We start from the raw sequence: 18,862 nt of genomic DNA on the forward strand, positions 1-18,862 counted from the left end.
CAAACAGCGCAACAGCATCCACTGCACATTAAAAACAAGGACGGTGCCAGGAACCAGCAAAGTGATATATTCTAGGTTAGCCATGTCAGGCATTTTCCGGTCCCAAAGACAGTTTCATATGGTCAGCACATGGGCCAAATGATGCACACGTGGCTGTCCTGTACGTGCCCCTCGTGTCCTCCTCTGGTGACCTGCCCCCAGTGAACTCCCTGCACACGTTTCCCAGAAAGGGACGGTATGCAAGAAGGACATGTTCCTCTGAGACTCCTTCTTTTCTGCCTCAGGGCTCACACTGTATTGCTATGGGGCTTTACACTTTGGGATACAATCTGGTCAGCCTCAAATTTTTCTCAGTTCTCAGCCAACTTCCCTTTAAAATGGTACCAGGCCCTAGCCTATCTAAGAGCCATATGAAAAATAACAGACGAAACTTTGAAAACCAATAGTCCAAATAAAAATTTTCGTAGCCATACTGCCGATCAAGGTTAACAATTCAGCTTCTCCAACTGAAAAACCAAGATGAGACCCGGGTAGTTATTAAGACAGGAGGTATAAAAATATGTGAGTTAAGAGCAAGGGCTTCATTTCCAAAGTTTCTATGCTCTTACTAGATTTCCTTATCTTGTACTCATTCTTTCTTTCTTCTTTTCTTCTTTCACAGAGACGTTTTGTCCCAGTTGATGATTGAAGGAGTATGTAAGACTTGAATATCATAACAGCTGATGGAGAATTTTCCCAAAGCAACTTAACCTGAAGGTACATTTGTATTTGGTAATTGCACATGGTAGGTGGCAGTAATTTTGAAACTCCGGAAGATGGACCAGAAAGAAAATTTCAGAATTTATGCCTTAGAAATGGTCTTGATAATACTTAATCAAATAACTTAACATGTATTGGGACTTCAATACTTTAACGAAAATTTGGAGCAAAACCTTTTATGACACCAATAATTTTTGAAGACTACATATTATTTAATAAAAGCTACTAATGTGTTTCTCTACATAGGGTTTTCTTAAAGCACAGTACAATTCTATGTGTCTGAAAACAGAAGAATCTCAGTAATACTGTAAATAACAGAGGACTAGCATTCTACCGATTTTGGGAAAATCTCAGTGTCTGAGGATAATGGTGGTGAGGTGTCCTGTCAGTGTCAAAAATCACATTAACCTAAAATCCCAGCACCATATTAAACGAGAATTCTTTTAATCAAAGTGAAGTCAACTATTTCGACCCTTTAAATCTGGGCAGCACTCAATGTTTTTTGTGTAAGGCAATGCATAAGGGTTTTCCTTTTACCTGAGGAGAGAAAAACTATAATATAGGACTCTGTTTTCATGTGGTCTCGTTTTGTTAAATTCTGTCTTAAAACAGTAGGGAAGATCATGAGTCTCAGACCAAAGACTTGGCAGATAAAACCTTGCAAGACTTGTAAAGTTCACATCCTCATTCCCTAGTGCAAATAAAGTAAATAAATAAATACCTTTACACTCAAAGTATTATCATTTTAGAGAAAGGAAGAAGGAGATAGAACAGAAAACTCCAAAACCGTGGTATTATAGAGCCTCTTTCAAATTACAATGGAAGAAAAAAATCAAGGAAAATTAATGTACATTGTTCCTTGATTTTTTTTTCCTTTTCCTTTTCTTTTCTTTCTCCACTGATTAGAAGAGAAACACAATTTGGAAACCTGAAGGAAGGGAAGACATGGGATGGAAAGGTTCATCCAAGAAAAAAGCAGTATGTTGTCGTCTTAGGTCCAGGCAGTAACAGGACAAAGGAACACTTAGGGCCCTATGTAGGAGACAAGAAGATGTTTAATGCCTGCAACAAAAGGACTACTATAAAGAAGCTCCAAAACTCAGAACACCAAAACATCAAGCCCACCTAGGACACGGATAGGAGAAGGCACTTGACCTTAAATAGAGGAGAGACAGGGTTGTTTGAAAAAAACAAAAACACATGAGCCATGGCAAAGGCTAATAATAAATATTTAGAAAGAAAGGATCTTCCACCAAGGTATCTGGACTTCATCTGTATTTGTTCTTCTCATTTTTTTTTTTTTTTGGAGGGGGGGGCCCTGAATTGTTACTCCTTCACTGTAGGTAGAGGCATGGGACTGGATTTGGGGTCCTTCCTCTCAGCTCTCTTGCATATGCGGACTCTTTCAAGGATTTGAAGAAATAAAGTAACCTCCAAGAAATTTTAAAAAGCAACCACTAATAAAGACATTCTTGGGTTTGGTGTTGTTCTTTTATTCACGGTACAATTCCTGATATACCTCTGTCAAAAATCCCCCAGCATAATTGATTTTTGAGTCCTCACTGAAATCTGTAGCAAAGGTTTAAAATTCATGACAGTAACACACATAACAAACTCAGAGAAAACAAACCTGATGGAACCTTAAGAAAATGGTTTTATGTTTACCAGTTTTGGAGAATGGAGAGCACTCCACATTTCCATTCTAAAATTTCAGCCACTGCTGCCTGCCCTCATTCTCACCCAGAATTAAGAAGACTACAGAATTAAATGCTTTCAGCTTGAATCTCAGGAATTTTTACGGACACACGTAGAATCTAGAATAACTAGAAAACTTTAAGTCTGTTCAGGGATACATCTAAAACCTTTGGCTATTTTCCAGATTCTAACTTCAAGGCATGATCATTTTGGATCTTTCCACATTACCATTTAAACAGGTTTTCATCTGCTCAAGGAGACCTAATGCTCTACAACTTGATAAATATTTGTAAAAAAAAAAACCAGACAACCATATATAAAAGAGTAACAGCATCAAAGACAGCCCACATTGAAAAAATACCAACATGCTTATGTACTAATCTATTATGTACTATAAATCCCCACACTCGACAACCAAGCCTCTGCATTTTCAATTTAGCAGCTTATATTAATCCATCCCTACTTACTGAGATTTAATCTAATGAGTAAGAGGGAAAATTCATTGACATCTAAATCTATTTAAAGGACTTTGGAAGAAAAAAACTAAAAAGGTGAAAGAGGTTTTCTACTTATACACCCCAAATTTAAAATGCACCATCACCTTAGAGAACACAGCAGACCCCAAAAGAACTTGTTGGGATCACTAATGGCAAAGGACAGAGAGCAAACAGGTTATGTTCTACCCTCTTAGTGTGTTATGTATAGAATGTAACCAACAAACATACCCATTACCACCCTCAACCAGCCATCTTGCGGACACTCACAAAAATGAAGGAAAAATGCAAATGAAAAATATCTTACTTTTTATGCCAAAGTAAGGTCTGCTTGGAAAACTTTAACCTGAGATACAATCTGGATAGCACAGGATCAGCTCAAGCAGAGAATTTAAAGCTGTAGATTCCTGAATGAAAGAGGATATTTTACCCACACGTACAAATCGTGTTCTTAAAACACAAATTATTCCAATGTGGTCTGGAATCAGATGCTTTTTAATACATTGGTTCATTTGAGTGTTACTTTTTTTTCTCCCCTTCAACCTCCAACTTTGTGTGAGACCTGCATCCTGCCCATTGTGTAATCACCAACAGGAAAATTTTTCATAAATATAACTGCTAAGGTTGGAAAAAGAATACTGTAGCACTAAGGTTTTGAGCATCCCTGTGGAATGAACCACAACTGGTTTACTCTGAGAAATCTCTCACTCTTTGTATAATGAATCTGTCATATGAATTTCTTTGATTAATTGATGCCGCTGTGCAGACAGATCAATCTGTCTTATTTTATTAGCACTAAGATTTTTAAAATCTACACATTAAATTGATAGATTTGATAACATCTTAATCTTAGTTTTAACTGCTTACATATTTAACCTTAACAATTCTGCTACATATGATCGTCCAGAAATTGATATTTTTGTGAAGTCTTTCCCCAGTCACAGTGCTCTTTTTTTAAACCATGGATATTAACTTAGCCTGTTTAAAATAACTCTTCACTGGAAAGCAACCCAAGAAAAGGGCCATAAATTCTCCACAATACATACTTTCAATGCTTTTAACCAGAGATGATAGAAAAGAATCTCTCTTAATTTCTGTATGTGTAGAATATTATCAACAGTTTTATGGTGGTATAATTGACATATAATAAACTACACATTTTAAAATATACAATGTGGTTTTGATATATGTGCATCCGCGAAACCATCACCCTAATCAAGATAATAATTGTATCCATCACCTCCAAAGTTTTCTCATGACCCTTTTTTTTTTTAAGTTTATTTTGAGAGAGAGAGAACGCACACCTGTGCAAGTGCGGGTGGGAGGGGCAGAGATAGAAGGAGAGAGAAAGAGAATCCCAAGCGGGCTCCACTCTCCGTTCCAAGCCCCATGGGGGATTGATCTCATAACCGTGAGCTCATGACCTGAGCCAAAACCAAGAGTCAGACGCTTAACCGACTGAACCACCCAGGCACCCCTCTCACAACCCTTATATCCCTCCACTCACCCCTCACCCTCCGCAGCCCCCTGTCCCTCTCCCTTAGGGAATCCCTGAAATAGTTACTTTGTTAAAGTATCAGTTTGCATTTTCTAGTACTTTCTATAAATGGAATAAAAATTTATCCAAGTATGGGAATACCACCTTACACATTCTGTTTTGTCTAGCTTCTTCTGCTCAGCAGAATTAGAGATTCATTCATGTTATGGCATGTACCCATAGGTCATTCTTTTTTTTCCTGCCAGATACTATTTCCTTATATGGATACGCCACATCTGTTTATCCATTCACCAACTGATGACATGTGGGTTGTGACAGTTTTTAATATAAAGTTGCTATGAGCACTTACACACGGGATTTTGTGTAAACATAGTTTTCATTTCTCCTAGAGTGGAATGGCTTGATTCTAAGACTGGCAGTCTCTTAACATAAATGCAAACCAAACTGTTTTTCAAAGTGGTTGTACCATTGTACATTTCTACCAGCATTAGATGAAAATTCTAGTTCTCCACTCTTTCCAGAACACTTGATATATTCAGGCCTTTAAATTTTAGACGTTTTAATATGTGTGTGGTGGTTTTAATTTGTATTTCCCTAATGGCTAATAAAGTGAATGGCTAATAAAGTGGGGACCCTTTTACATGACCTTATTTACCTTCTTTGTATCTTCTTGGATAAAGGAGATGTTCAAAGTTTTTGCCCATTTTTGAAATGTTTCTTTTCTTGTTGCTGTTTATCAGATCTCCAAATAAGGTTTAGCTAGTCAATAGATGGCCTTTTCATTCTCTAGCAATGTCTTTCAAAAAGCAGAAGTACTATGAAATCCAACTTACCAATTTTCTTTCTATGGAGATTTTTGGTGTCTTATCTAAGAAATCTTTGTCTAACCTAAGGTCACAAGAATTGTCTCAAGTTTTCTTCTAGAAGTTTAATAGTTTCAGGTTTTATATTTAGGTCTAGGATCCATTTTGATTTTTATAGATGGTATAAGGTTAGGGTACCTTTTCCTTTTAAGAATTTACTTATTTACATTCAAATTAGGTTAACCTATAGTTTTGGTTTCAGGAGAACTCAGTGATTCACCAGTTACATATAACACCCGGTGCACATGCCAGGAAGTGCCCTCCTTAATGCCCATCACCCATTTAACCCCTCCCCCACTCTCCTCCTCTCTAGCAAACCTCAATTCATTCTCTGTATTTAAGAGTCTCTTATGGTTGCCTCCCTGGTTTTATTTTTCCTTCTCTTCTCCTACATTCATCTGCTGTGTTTCTTAAATTCCACCTGAGTGAAATCTTAAGATATTGGTCTTAATATCTTAGTGACTTAATTTCACTGAGCATAATACACTCTAGTTCCATCCACATTGTTGCAAATGGTAAGATTTCATTCTTTCTGATCACTGAGTGGTAGTCTGTTGTATATACACACACCAAATCTTCTTTATCCATTCATCAGGCGATGGACATTTGGGCTCTTTAGGTTAGGGCACTTTTAAATCCTGTTTCATGTGTTCTTATTTTTGTCTATTTGCTACTAATTTCTAATTTTACTGGATTTTAGTCAGAAAACATACATAGTTGTGTGTAAATTTTATGCATGTTTTAAAAGAACGTGTTTTTTTTAATATTTATTTTTAATTTTTTTTTTAATGTTTATTTATTTTTGAGACAGAGACAGAGCATGAAGGGGGGAGGGGCAGAGAGAGAGGGAGACGCAGAATCGGAAGCAGGCTCCAGGCTCTGAGCCATCAGCCCAGAGCCCGACGCGGGGCTCGAACTCACGGACCGCGAGATCGTGACCTGAGCCGAAGTCGGCCGCTTAACCGACTGAGCCACCCAGGTGCCCCTTAATATTTTAAAAGAATGCTTGAGCAGGGGGAGGGGCAAAGAAAGCGGAGAAAGAATCCCCAGCAGGCTCCACACTTACTGACATAGGACTCGATCCCAGAAACCATGAGATCACGACCTGAGCCTTAATCAAGAATGGGACCCTTAACTAACGGAGCCACCCAAGCACCCCAAGAACATGTGTTTTCTACTTAAATGTGACATTCAGTAATTATCAAGTAGATTAAGTTCAGATTGTGGATCTGTTGGCTTTTTCTTACATTTTTCTTAGTTTTCGTTTTATAAGATTCAGGATTACGTAAAGATTCAGGAGTACTCAGTTATCCTAGTAGATCAACATGAAAATCTCAACATAAATCAACTTAATGTTCTTTGCTTTGAATTGCATTTCACCTGATTAAAAAAAATTTTTTAATATTTATTTTTGAGAGGAGCGGGGAGAGCAAGAGAGAGGGAGGAAGGGAGGGAGAGAAAGTGGTGGGGGGGAGCAGAGAGAGACAGGGGCACAGAATCTGAAGCAGGCTCCAGGCTTTGAGTTGTCAGCACAGATCATGACTTGAGCCAAAGTTGGACGCTTAACTGACTGAGCCACCCAGGCGCACCTTGTTTCATTTGATGTTAATAATGCTCCCAGTACTTTCTTTTCAATGGTCTTTTTTAAGGCTATCTCTTCTATCCCTTTATTTTTACCTTGCTGCATTTGTCGTTGTTGCAGAAATGTCTCATAACCACATATAGCTGAATATGTTACATTCATTGTTTTTTATGCCACCTATATAAAAGGGGAACTTAATTTATTCATTTTTGTAGTTATCAACGTATACATGTTTTCTGTTTATCATGACTGTTCTGTTCTTTTTCCATTTTTGCATGTTGCTGAATTTATCAAATATCCTTAGCTTTCTATCTTTATGGTGTATTTTCTTAAATTGTATTTCTTAAATTCTCATGAACAAAGTTCACACAAGAAAAAACAAAAATTCTACTTGATCCCAGTGAACTCACTCCATTCTAGAATTGTTTACGTTAGCTGAATAAGTAACTTTTCAGATTTTTAAAAAATTGTATTTATGTAGACATCATCCTACTTTTACTGTTTTCATGTTTACCCTTAATTTTTTTTTCTACCTGAGATATATATATATATATATATATATTTTTTTTCATTTGATTTATTTTAAATTTACATCCAAATTAGTTACCATATAATGCAACAATGATTTCAGGAGTAGATTCGTTAGTGCCCCTTACCCATTTAGCCCATCCCCCCTCCCACAACCCCTCCAGCAGCCCTCAGTTTGTTCTCTATATTTAAGAGTCTCTTAGGTTTTGTCTCCCCCTCTGTTTTTGTACTCTTTTTGCTTCCCTTCCCTTATGTTCATCTGCGTTGTCTCGTAAAGTCCTCATATGAGTGAAGTCATCTGATATTTGTCTCTCTCTGACGGACTAATTTCACTTAGCATAATACCCTCCAGTTCCATCCACGTAGTTGCAAATGGCAAGATTTCATTCTTTTTGATTGCCAAGTAATACTCCATTGTATATGTATACCACATCTTCTTTATCCATTCATCCATCCAATGGACATTTGGGCTCTGTCCATACTTTGGCTATTGTTGATAGTGCTGCTATAAACATGGGGGTGCCTATGTCCCTTCAAAACAGCACACCTGTATCCCTTGGATAAATACCTAGTAGTGCAATTGCTGGGTCATAGGGTAGTTCTATTTTTAGTTTTTTGAGGAACTTCCATACTGTTTTCCAGAGTGGCTATACCAGCTTACATTCCCAACCCTTAATTTTTAAAGAAATATATTTAAATTTCAAAATTTCTTTTAATGAGGCACCTGGGTGGCTCAGTCGGTTGAGCGCCCAACTTCGGCTCAGGTCATGATCACACAGTTCATGGGTTTGAGCCCCGCCAGCGGGGCTCACATTCTGTTTCCCTCTCTCTGCCTCGCCCCCGCTTGTGCTCTTTCTCTCCCAAGAATAAATAAACATGAACATTTTTTTTCTTTTAATTACAACGTGTAATCTGAAGAAAATATACTTTATGATTCTCTCTACCTGACATCTCCCATGTTAAAATCAGAATTCACTTCCTTGTGCATTCCTGTGATTACAATTAATGATTTTTTCTTTATAATATGTCTAGATAGAAGTCTTTTCTTGGCCTCAGAAGACTCATTAAATTTGAGTAAGTCTTTTTTCACATTTGAGGTTTTTCTACTTTGATTATTTTATTCTCTGTAATTTCTCTTTACTCTCTTTTTAGAACTCTTAGAGGAATGTTAGAACTCTATAACTGTTCCTTCAGTCTTCTCAATTTTCTCTCATATTTCCAAAGTCATCCTTTTGCAGGGCATTCTGAGGAAATTCCCTAACTCAATCCTTAGTTTTTTTAAATTTTAAAGTCAAATTCATTTCCCAAGTTCTGTGTTAGATTTTTTTTTTCTTTTTAAGTAGGCTCCACACCCAATGTGGGGCTTGAACTCATGACCCTGAGATCGAGAATGAGTCGGATGCTCTACCAACTGAGCCACCCAGGCGTCCCTGTGTTAGATTCCTTTTCATAATACAAAACCTTATCTCTCTGAATGTCTTCTTCTGATCACTCTATTACCTCTAGGTCCCTCGATACTTTTTCTTCTGATTTTTGATGGGGTAAGTTTTCTTTGATGGTGCCGATTTTCCTCATATTGTTGTGTGCCGTGATTATATGCTTATCTTTTAAGAATCTACGTTTGCCAGCTGTTTTGTTTACCATTGCCTACTTTCAGTGATTAATAGGGACAGACAAGTGGCTTCTCTCCTGTGTGTGTGGGCTTTGCAACCCACCTGGCAGTTAGTACATTATTAGGGCACTGTCTTGCCTGAGTCTAGCACCCACTTCCAAGATTTAGTTTGTGGGTAAACAGCACAGTGACTTTAAGTCACAGGAACTTGAAGTTAGTATGAGTTGTTATCTCATGAACATATATACCTGTCTCACATAACACACACAGATTTTTTGAAATGTCTACAATACCAAAAAAAGCAAACAAAAAAAAAAAAACAAAAAAAAAAAAAACAAAGAAAGAAAAAATAGAGGAAGTTAGGGTTAGATGAACTTAGAAAAAAATAAAGTACGATAATCATGCATAGTTGTTAAAGGTGGGCTCTATGGTCCCTAGGGGCCAAAGTGAAGTAGATAACTATGGGTTTCAGGATAAAAAATAAACTAGTTATATCCAAAGGAGAATGGTTATCAGCATCCTCAGCTGCTAGAAAAGAAAGCAGCCTTGGAAAAGTCAAGAGCCTTGCCCAGTGTCCCATGGCTTGTTTGGATAGAGAAAAATACTAGTCTCTTGACTTCCAGTGCTGTCGCTGCAATATCACACTGAAACCAAATACACAATGAAAATTAGTTGCTATTATGGCAACCCCTGGGAGAAACAGAAATATCTTTTCCCTCGTGAGGGTTAAGAAGCTAAGAACCCAACACAAATGTTCTGTGAGGAAGTTTGGTAGAGTTGGAAGATATAAAATGACCTGACTGCCCCTGAATAGGAATCAATGGTGAGGCAGGCAACCTTAGCAGCATGTGAGATCCCTATTCTCAGGGGGGGTCAAAAGGCCAGGAAACTAGTTTCTTGAACACTGTATGTATGTTTATCTATCTGTGTATCTATCTAGTCTTAGAAGAGTAGATTGTTAAGTACTATCCTAAACTATGACCAGTAAGACAAATTAAAAAAAAAAAATTTTCCTAGGGCACTTCTCCAGAAGAAAACAAAAATTAAGGTCAGGTCTACATCAGCCAGTAACGGACTTCTGGGCCCCCAGATTCATTTATTTGGCTCTGCTGACTGTTTGGCTCAGTTTTCCCTTAGCAAGTGTAAAAAACGCTTGAACACCACCACCCTGGGATCCTGTTCAACCAATTCAGATAGCTGTGGCCTTTCAACTTGCATCCAAGTCACTTGGCTTTATACCAATATCATTTCCCCTAGTAGAGCCTAAGCCTCAGTGAGAAAGTACACAGCTCATAGAGCCAGGAGTTAACCGGTTGTCCCCATTCCAGAAAGGCCTGGTTCTTTTCCTAGATAAGGAAACAATACAATATCAAGAAGTTTCGATCATTCACTATTACATATGACACTGGAACTGCCACTATAAAAACAGAATTAGTGGAAATACCACTGTCTATCTTAAAGCATCCCTCCAGGGGCTTTAGGCAACTGAACTTTTCTTTTCCAGCCCAATCCCTTGGGAAATAAGTAGTGATGATTTATTAAAACTTACATTTTGCAGATAAGAAAACAACAACAAGAAGCTAAAATGCATAGAGGGACAGAGTGTCTAGAGGCTGAATCACATTTCTTCCTTGTAATTCTACAACAGATATGGAAGATGCAGACTTACTTGAGTGCAGCTGACTATAATTGAGCTTATAGCACGATCACAAGGTATGCTGTGGACCTGGCCTTCCACGGGCCCCCACTTTGTGCTATTACGTTCCTTTGCCAGGGTCATGGTTTCTTGCCACCTCTTCCAGAGAAATCCTTGTTTGGAGAGGTCTAAAAGAGTTTTTGAACGGCAAGTTGTTCTCTTTTACAGCAGCAAGAAATCTTTCAACCCCACTGGTTCCTTAAAGCAATGTGGCCATAATAAGGTCTTCGGGTCTACCTAAACTGTTCATATGGTCTTGATTCCTCCTTTACTGGATAGTAGAGGCAATGACATTAAATTCATAGATATTTAGCTATGATTTGTTTTAAAAAGGAGGTGGTAGTGAAGATACAGAGGTAATAATCATAATCCACAAAGGGCTATGAGAACACATCAAATAAAAGAGAGCTGTTGTTCCTTCTGAAAGAAGTTTTAATCGGAGACTCTGAAGGAAGAAGGCTTTATTTTGGTGAAAGGCATCAAATGGCCTGGGCACAGAAAGCAGAAATTAAAAGAAGCAGGCAGCAGTGCCCCCTGGGTTGCCTGTCAAGAAATCCGTACCGTTTGTCTGGTGAAATTAAGAAATGCAAATAACCTGGACAGATTAACAGCACCAGGATAACTAGCAGGATACAAAGAAACAGCACCTTTCACTATGAGGAGGCGGTGTATTCCTCCAGGCAAACAAAGAAACAGGACAGAGTCAACATCTGTTTCATATAACAGCTTGGCTGCTGAAAGAAGCAACCTTTTAAAAAATGGCTTAGCTGACAATCCTCAAAAATCATTCAATCACTATTGCATGGGCTGAAGTAAATGGGTAAACGAACACAACTTGCACTGTTCCACACTCCCCTCACCACCTTCTGCAAAAGCAAAGTCGTCTCGTCTTTAAAGGGAGAAAAATAAAGTGCAAACAAAAATCTTCATGAACTTTCCTTCCGATTGACAAGTAGCAGCCAATACTGAAGCATATAAGACAGCTCACTGCTTTTCAGCTTTCGCCTTTTCCAGTGTCAACTGGGAAGACAAGACTGCCAAACGGTTTACTGGGTGGGGAAGCAAGTCAGACAGAACTCATTAGAATATCAGAGGAAGAAAACAAGTCATTTGACAAGACCAATCTTGGTTCCAGAATTCAGTTAGGGAAAGCAAAAGGAATAGTAGGATGTCTGGATCCTTATCAATAAATGGTAACAAGCCAAACGTGTTAAGAGATGAATTTTTCCTCTCTGGGTCCTATCAATTTGCAAATGCAATTTCAAAATCAAGTGAAAAACATCTCTGAATGCACAAAAACCTGCAGATTTCAGGACTGGAAATTTCTAAAATGAAAACTCACCAGAGCTGTAATGTCACCGCAATGGGACCGGTGCTTCCAATTCAGCTAAATGCAGGATGCTTCATTTACCTTAGTAATGTGGTTTAAATACACAAGCCAAACAGAATGGAAGCAACTCAGAGGCACTGAGATAGAAGAGATTTTTCAGGTGGAAACTGAAAACAGAGAGAAAGGGGATAAGGTAGATGGGACAAAAACATCTAATATTAACACACATGCACTGCCAAAAAAATACGCTAGGCAGTTAACCAAAAGATTCCAAGGAGGTCCCTTCCCTGTGACTTTTCAGTTTAAACAGGTGTGACAAAATGAAGAAAAAGATCATCTTGTCCACAAGGGAGAGAGGCATGACTGCAAGGAGAAAAAACAATCAATATGTAATTTGGGCGATTTCTCGAGACCTTGGGGAAAGGGCTTATGAATGGTGTTTTTTAGGGGGGTTGGGAGGGCAAAGGTATAATTATAATGTAAATCTTCCAAAAATGTCAGCTATGGCCAGGCGATCTCTAAGTACTTGACCTATGTTAATTTAGTCCTCACAATGATTATGTAATGCAGGAACTATTATTACAACATTTTACAGATACAGAAGTAGAGATACAGGAAAACAGACTTGCCTAGAATCATATAGAATGGCTGGGCTTCCTCTACTAGGAACAAGGGATATTTGTTCAAAGATGAAGTTTTCTGTCTGTTGAGGATCCTGTTAGGTATCTTGCACAACATCCAGAATAATATCTATCGCAAGACAAGCAGGGTAATTAATTAAAACTAAAAAAGAAAGGATTTGGATTAGTTTCAACGAAAACCTCCCAAATGAAAGAATTTGCAAGAAGAACAAATCCACTAAGCAATACTACAGAATGTCCTTTGTAGAGATCAGAAGAGCTCTCCTGGATGGTATTTAAAATCCTTTCAAGTACTGAAGGGATTAACCTAGAAAGTTCCAGGTCTGTAAGTAGGAATATTCGACTTTAATCAAGGAGACAAGTACACAAGAGTCTCCCCTTGTGTCCATCAGCTGGTCTATGCAAGGACTGTGCTTTGTCTTGATGCTATAACCACCAGTCTCTAGAACCCAGCCTGGTTCTATGTGTACTTAATAAATAGTTGTTGAATAAATGAACTTAAAAGAATAAAAGAATATGAAGACGATGCGTTTCTGGAAGACTCTAGATAGATTGGAAAGTTGAGGTGAAGACTGATTCAGAAGCCAATCCTGAAGAGATCTGAAGGGAAGCAGGACTACAGCACTGGAGTCAGAACGCTGAGTGAGCAAGAGTTTGACTGAAGAGAGTCAGAGACAGAAAATGAACGATAAAAGCAGCTGCGATGTCAAATTTGTTTTCACGAATGTCTCCATAAGCCCAAATCAGGAATTTCTTGAAGATGGGGGATGTATTTTAAGTATCTATTATTCTCAGCTCCTAGAATCAGGCTTGATATACAATTGTGCTAGAATGATTGCATGAGTGGTAGGAAAAGACCACATGAGAAAAATATATGTGAATGAGAATTTTAAGAATTTTTTTGAGGACATAGATTTTTTTAAATTTAAATGTTAGTTAATATACAGTGCAATATTGGTTTCAGAAGGAGAATTCAGTTAGGTGAAAGATTTAGGAAACACCCTCAGAAAAGAGAAAATTGATGAGAACATAGGACTGTATGTATAGTTCTAATATATGTTTTACATATAAATTATATATATGAACATACACAGACATCTATCAGTTGTGTGTATGTAAACAAAGTTTCTTCTTAAGATCTCCCAAGAGTGAGTTTCATTTAACTCCCCTGGTCATTGTTATTTCATTTCACACCATTTCTTCTCAATAGATACGGAGCCCAAGTTCATGCCTCTTCTTATTTTGAAGAAATAAAAAATTTAACTGAAGGTTGAGAATGGGGGTGATGGAGCACCTTGGAACCTTCAGAAAGGGGTTAAAAAAAAAAAAAAAAGTTGGCAGGGAGGAGCCGGGCCATGCCAACCTCTTGAAATAACCCTACAGTGAGCACAACTATTTGAGCATTCCACACACCAGGGATGTTGTGGCACTCAGTATGGCTATCTTTCCATCTATCTTCTTGGATTTATTCCTTGATTTCAAGATTTTTCCCTGATTAACAACCTGATCCAACTTCTAAGAAACCCTCTATAAAGGTCTCATATCTTCACAAATTGATCCTAAAACACTCCACTCTTTCCTCCTAAACTCAGAAATTTTCAAGCAAGCAAACTGATTTGTTGGTCACAAATCTCCGTAAATGCCACAATATATACCTTATACCGGGATGATCTTCTTCCTACAGAAGAGATACCATAAATCCTAGGAAAACTACACTCTTCTCAGGGGTTAGCCTGCTTCTCCTGCGTTCTTGGGTGAGACACAGCCTAGGGCCCAGTCTTCTTCCAGACAGAAAGGGCCCTCAAAAAATATCTGTTAAATAAAGGACTTACTGAACGCGCCAAATTCCCTCCATAGTTTGCCTCTGAGCATACAACGCAGGATACACAATTAGATTCTACTTGGAAAAAAATCACCTTCTTGAGACAGCCCCTCAACTGAAAATAGGACTATTAAAATTAAGGGGGTAGAATACCACGTGCCAAACACCACATTATCATGAGCCTGGAACTCACGTACCTGTCCCAATCTTTTACCTAGGTCTCACGTCATCACACAAGAGGCATGAGCTAAAACGTTATCACCAAACTCTGTGGTACCCTCTCCATTGCCACGTCCATTACTGCAACTGTCGGTGAAGTTTTTTTCAGTAAAAGTAAACCATGCTTGGGAACAGACAGATTCCCATCTTACAAACCCCGGTCCTCGAATTCTTCTTTTATCGTATTGAATTTCAATGTTACAGTGGCACAGAATCAAGGCTACAGAAATTCCCTCAAGTGTTCACTTCAGTTGTCTAGGCACATTCTCTATTTGTACCATCCAACTAACATCTATAAGAAACACCTTATCAATTAATCAGCAGTTTCTTACACCTGGAGGGGGTTTAATAAAAGTTCTGTGTCTAGCCTAGTAATAAAATCCTTACTAAGTATCAACCACATTTAAAACCAAAAGAATTCTCAAACCATACATTTTGATTCCATGAGACTTTTCCAATATGTTCTCTAATACTATGGTCACTGAGAAGCAGGGTTACTAGAAACCACAAAGTAATATCAGGGGTGGGAGGGAGGGGTGGGTTGGTGATGGGTATTGAGGAGGGCACCTGATGGGATGAGCACTGGGTGTTGTATGGAAACCAATTTGACAATAAATTTCATGTTAAAAAAAACAAAAACAAAAAAAGAAACCACGAAGTAGTATCAAAATATTCAACCTAAAAGAGCAGTCTTTTAAAAATTTTTACGTAGAAAAATGTCTCCATTACAAGAACACTCGTGTTTTATAATTTTTGTAGTCAAAACAACAAGACCAAATGCCTTAAAGGAAAACCGGAATTTATCAACCGTGGTTGATTTAAATATTAATGCTATAAAAATCAAAGGTAGCTATAAAACAGACTGACAGCAGTAAACTTGCCCTAGATACAGCTCTCTAAAACACCTGAGAAGATCAACTAATACATTAGGAGATAAAAATAAGAAGGCACTAACACTATTAAAATGGCATAAAGTTTGTGTTTCAATTGCATCAAGTTAAAAGTAGGTCAGTTAGAATGAACTCAGAAAAAGTGACGGGGGTGGGGGGAAGGAAGGTCAATATCACAAAGTGATTAAAGAGATGGAAGAGAACTTTCTTCTAAGTCATTAAACTCACCAATATGATACTGAACTTCAGAGCACTCGCCATTTTCCTGTGCCATTAGAGAATTTAGTAGGTTCACTGAATTGACTGATTTCTTTGTTAACCTATTTACATGGGTTAAGACCCTGACTGACATAAAACACAACCAAAAAATCTGAGACAGAGAGTGTAATGAAAGACTGAGTGATGTATAGTTTGGGGTACAGCCTATCCAATAAATGTGACTGACCAGCAAAGAACCCATTGGCAAAGATTTATTATCAGAACAAATACATTCTAAAAAGATCTAATACAATAAAACCTGCAGTATGAATACAAACTACTCTAAAATACAGTTCTTCGCCCTGCATAATGTATGGCTTATCTATTACATTAAAACTTCTTCATACTTTTCAATCAGGAAGAAATTTTTTGAACAAGTGAAACTGAAAAGTATGGAGCAAATGAAATAGAATGGTATGGGTCTCAAATTACAAAAAAAGTTTATTACTTGGAACTATTTGACAACCTTTAAAACATATATAAAGAGAAAGAAATATCTCTATTACCAAGGGAAAAGGTACAAATAAATCACTTACTAGAATAATAATGTTTTAATTCTACATCATGTCAATACCAAATTAGTACAAGCTTAAGCCAGACACAGAAAGGATTTTAAATGTTATTACCTCCAAGTTCCTTTACATTCAAGATGGCATTCTGGAAGGGCACTGCTTTTATACTGAAACCTAAAATTAGAAAACAAAAACAAAAAAAGGAATTAGCAACTTAACTTTAAAAAATGCCTAAAATGCTCAAATCCTTTTTTAGGCAGATTAAGAGCTAATTTTCAGAGCTCATATTTATGCCAGAAACACAATTCAAGATAAACTGATGACACATTATCCTGTTCAAATTTTCAAAATATAGCTGTGTATTATAGTGAAATAAAACTCTTTTCTTCACAATACTACCCTATTCTTTAATATGTTACGTCACTTGTAAATGTTGTCAATTATAATAAAGACATTTGGAAGTGCAGAGAAACTCCAAAGAAAATATTAGATCTACTAGGACCTTTGCATCTGATTCTTAGTTTTCTTTCATACAGAACTCAGCGACTCCACAGATGAAGGTCCCTAAATTACAACCATCTTATATTAGAATTACATAGTATTTATGTCAGAGTTTTAAGACATGGTTAATATTATGTAAACATTTTTCTTACAAGTGCAATTGTAATTGTCTATACATAGGTAACTATTTTATAATGCATGCAGTAAATGATTTCTATTAAAATATATTCAGAGGATAAATTTTTGATTATGTATTGAGCACTGAACTATTATCATTCAAGTCATGATGGATTCAACATATCTGGTTCACAGGTTTTAGTACAGAGGCTTATCAGGTGCAACATACATGCGAACATATATGTATGCACATATGCCAACAAATATACTTACGATTTCTAAAAGGATCCATAAGAAACTAACTAGTGAGGATTCTTGGGACAACTGGAGATCAGGAGGTCTTACACAGAAGATTTTTTTCTTTCATTTGAATGTTTTGCTATTTACAAGTACTTTTTCAATTAAAAGCCCTACTAATAAGAGTTAATCTCTTCAGTAATTTCTAACCACCCAATTAATCTAAGGTTTGAAACATTAGTATGGGCAACTGTAAGATAAATCATCATTCCTTTTCAAGAAATTAGAGCAAAAGATTTAGAAATACTTTTCATTTGAAGTTATAAAATTATGACAGGTGCCTGGAGAGGTAAAAAGATATACAGTATGGGGGCGCCTGGGTGGCTCAGTCGGTTAAGCGTCCGACTTCGGCTCAGGTCATGATCTCTTGGTCCGTGAGTTCGAGCCCCGCGTCGGGCTCTGTGCTGACAGCTCAGAGCCTGGAGGAGCCTGTTTCAGATTCTGTGTCTCCTTCTCTCTCTGCCCCTCCCCCATTCATGCTCTGTCTCTCCCTGTCTCAAAAGTAAATAAACATTAAAAAAAAAAAAAAGATATACAGTATGATGTAGATAAGAACAATTCTTTTACATGGTTTTGTTTTACTCTATAAAAATGAAAGTCAGTATGTACCTTTTTATATTCACCCTATTAACACCACTGTTTTGTTATATGTTGTCCTAGCACTTCCAAATTCTATATACTGTCTTCCACCTTAAGCAGTGAATATCACGTAATGGCTAAGAAGTAACTTTGGAGTCTGATGGAACTAGGTTTAAGTAAGCAGACTGTGGGCAACCTACTACTTTCAACATCTCTAAAATGGGAATAATAGCATCTACCTCATGTAGTTGTTACAAAATAATACAATGTATTATGTTTATCACAGTACCTGATACAAATAAGCATACAACATATAACTTCTAGTGCTCTGTATCAATAGATTCTGTGTTGATGGTTTAGTCACTAGCTGTGCATACCTTCTGAATACATTATAGATTTTAAGAGAAATCCTGGGGGCTTATTTATTAATCTAAATAGTTACTTGGAGCTACAGATATCACCACTGAATGACAAGAACCCTTGTGAGAGTGACAGAAGTAAACACTAGTTGAAGTTTGTTGTATAGGATGTAAATGTTCATTGGGCCCTCTAACAATCTTCCGAAACATACCCCTCCTGTATGAGTTTTATGCAGACACAGTCACCACAGCTTATGGTTAATAGTGCATGTAGTCACAGAATCTCAGTAAAACAGCAGAAGGAATGAGGAGGCTGCGGCACTGGAATGTACCTGGGCCTGCAGAAAAGCCTCTCCAGGTGTCTGGCCTCTGGGAAATTAAGGAAAGTCAGTGCCAATCACAATATTCCTGCTGGCACTGAAAATGTGCCTGCAGGAGACTTGGATGTTTGAATGTATCTACCTACCCCTCACGGGGGTGTCATATGGATTAAAAGGCAATGATTGTGAAATCCTGAAAATGAAAAGCTCTCTGCAAACGCTCAACAGTCTATTAGTGGTTATATTCAGGACAACTCAAGTGAAGATTTTCCAGAGAAATGAGATAGGCC

At 37.5% G+C, this 18,862-nt stretch overlaps 1 protein-coding gene across 9 annotated transcripts in view; it reads right to left on the reverse strand.

The window, feature by feature from the left end:
- Positions 1-18,862, reverse strand: part of ARL15 (ADP ribosylation factor like GTPase 15) — a 553,398-nt gene that overhangs the window by 228,377 nt on the left and 306,159 nt on the right. For all 9 annotated transcript variants that reach the window (XR_008423696.1, XM_053906986.1, XM_053906989.1 and 6 more), the window contains one exon: positions 16,514-16,573. Coding sequence is in view for 8 of the 9 variants with exons in the window: in XM_053906986.1 (XP_053762961.1) it covers positions 16,514-16,573 (60 nt within the window). In the remaining variant the exon portion in view is untranslated. The remainder of the gene's footprint in view (positions 1-16,513; positions 16,574-18,862) is intronic.

Source organism: Panthera pardus, unplaced genomic scaffold (genome assembly GCF_024362965.1).
Source record: "Panthera pardus isolate Hobbes unplaced genomic scaffold, ASM2436296v1 HiC_scaffold_2, whole genome shotgun sequence".
Taxonomy (NCBI): domain Eukaryota; kingdom Metazoa; phylum Chordata; class Mammalia; order Carnivora; family Felidae; genus Panthera; species Panthera pardus.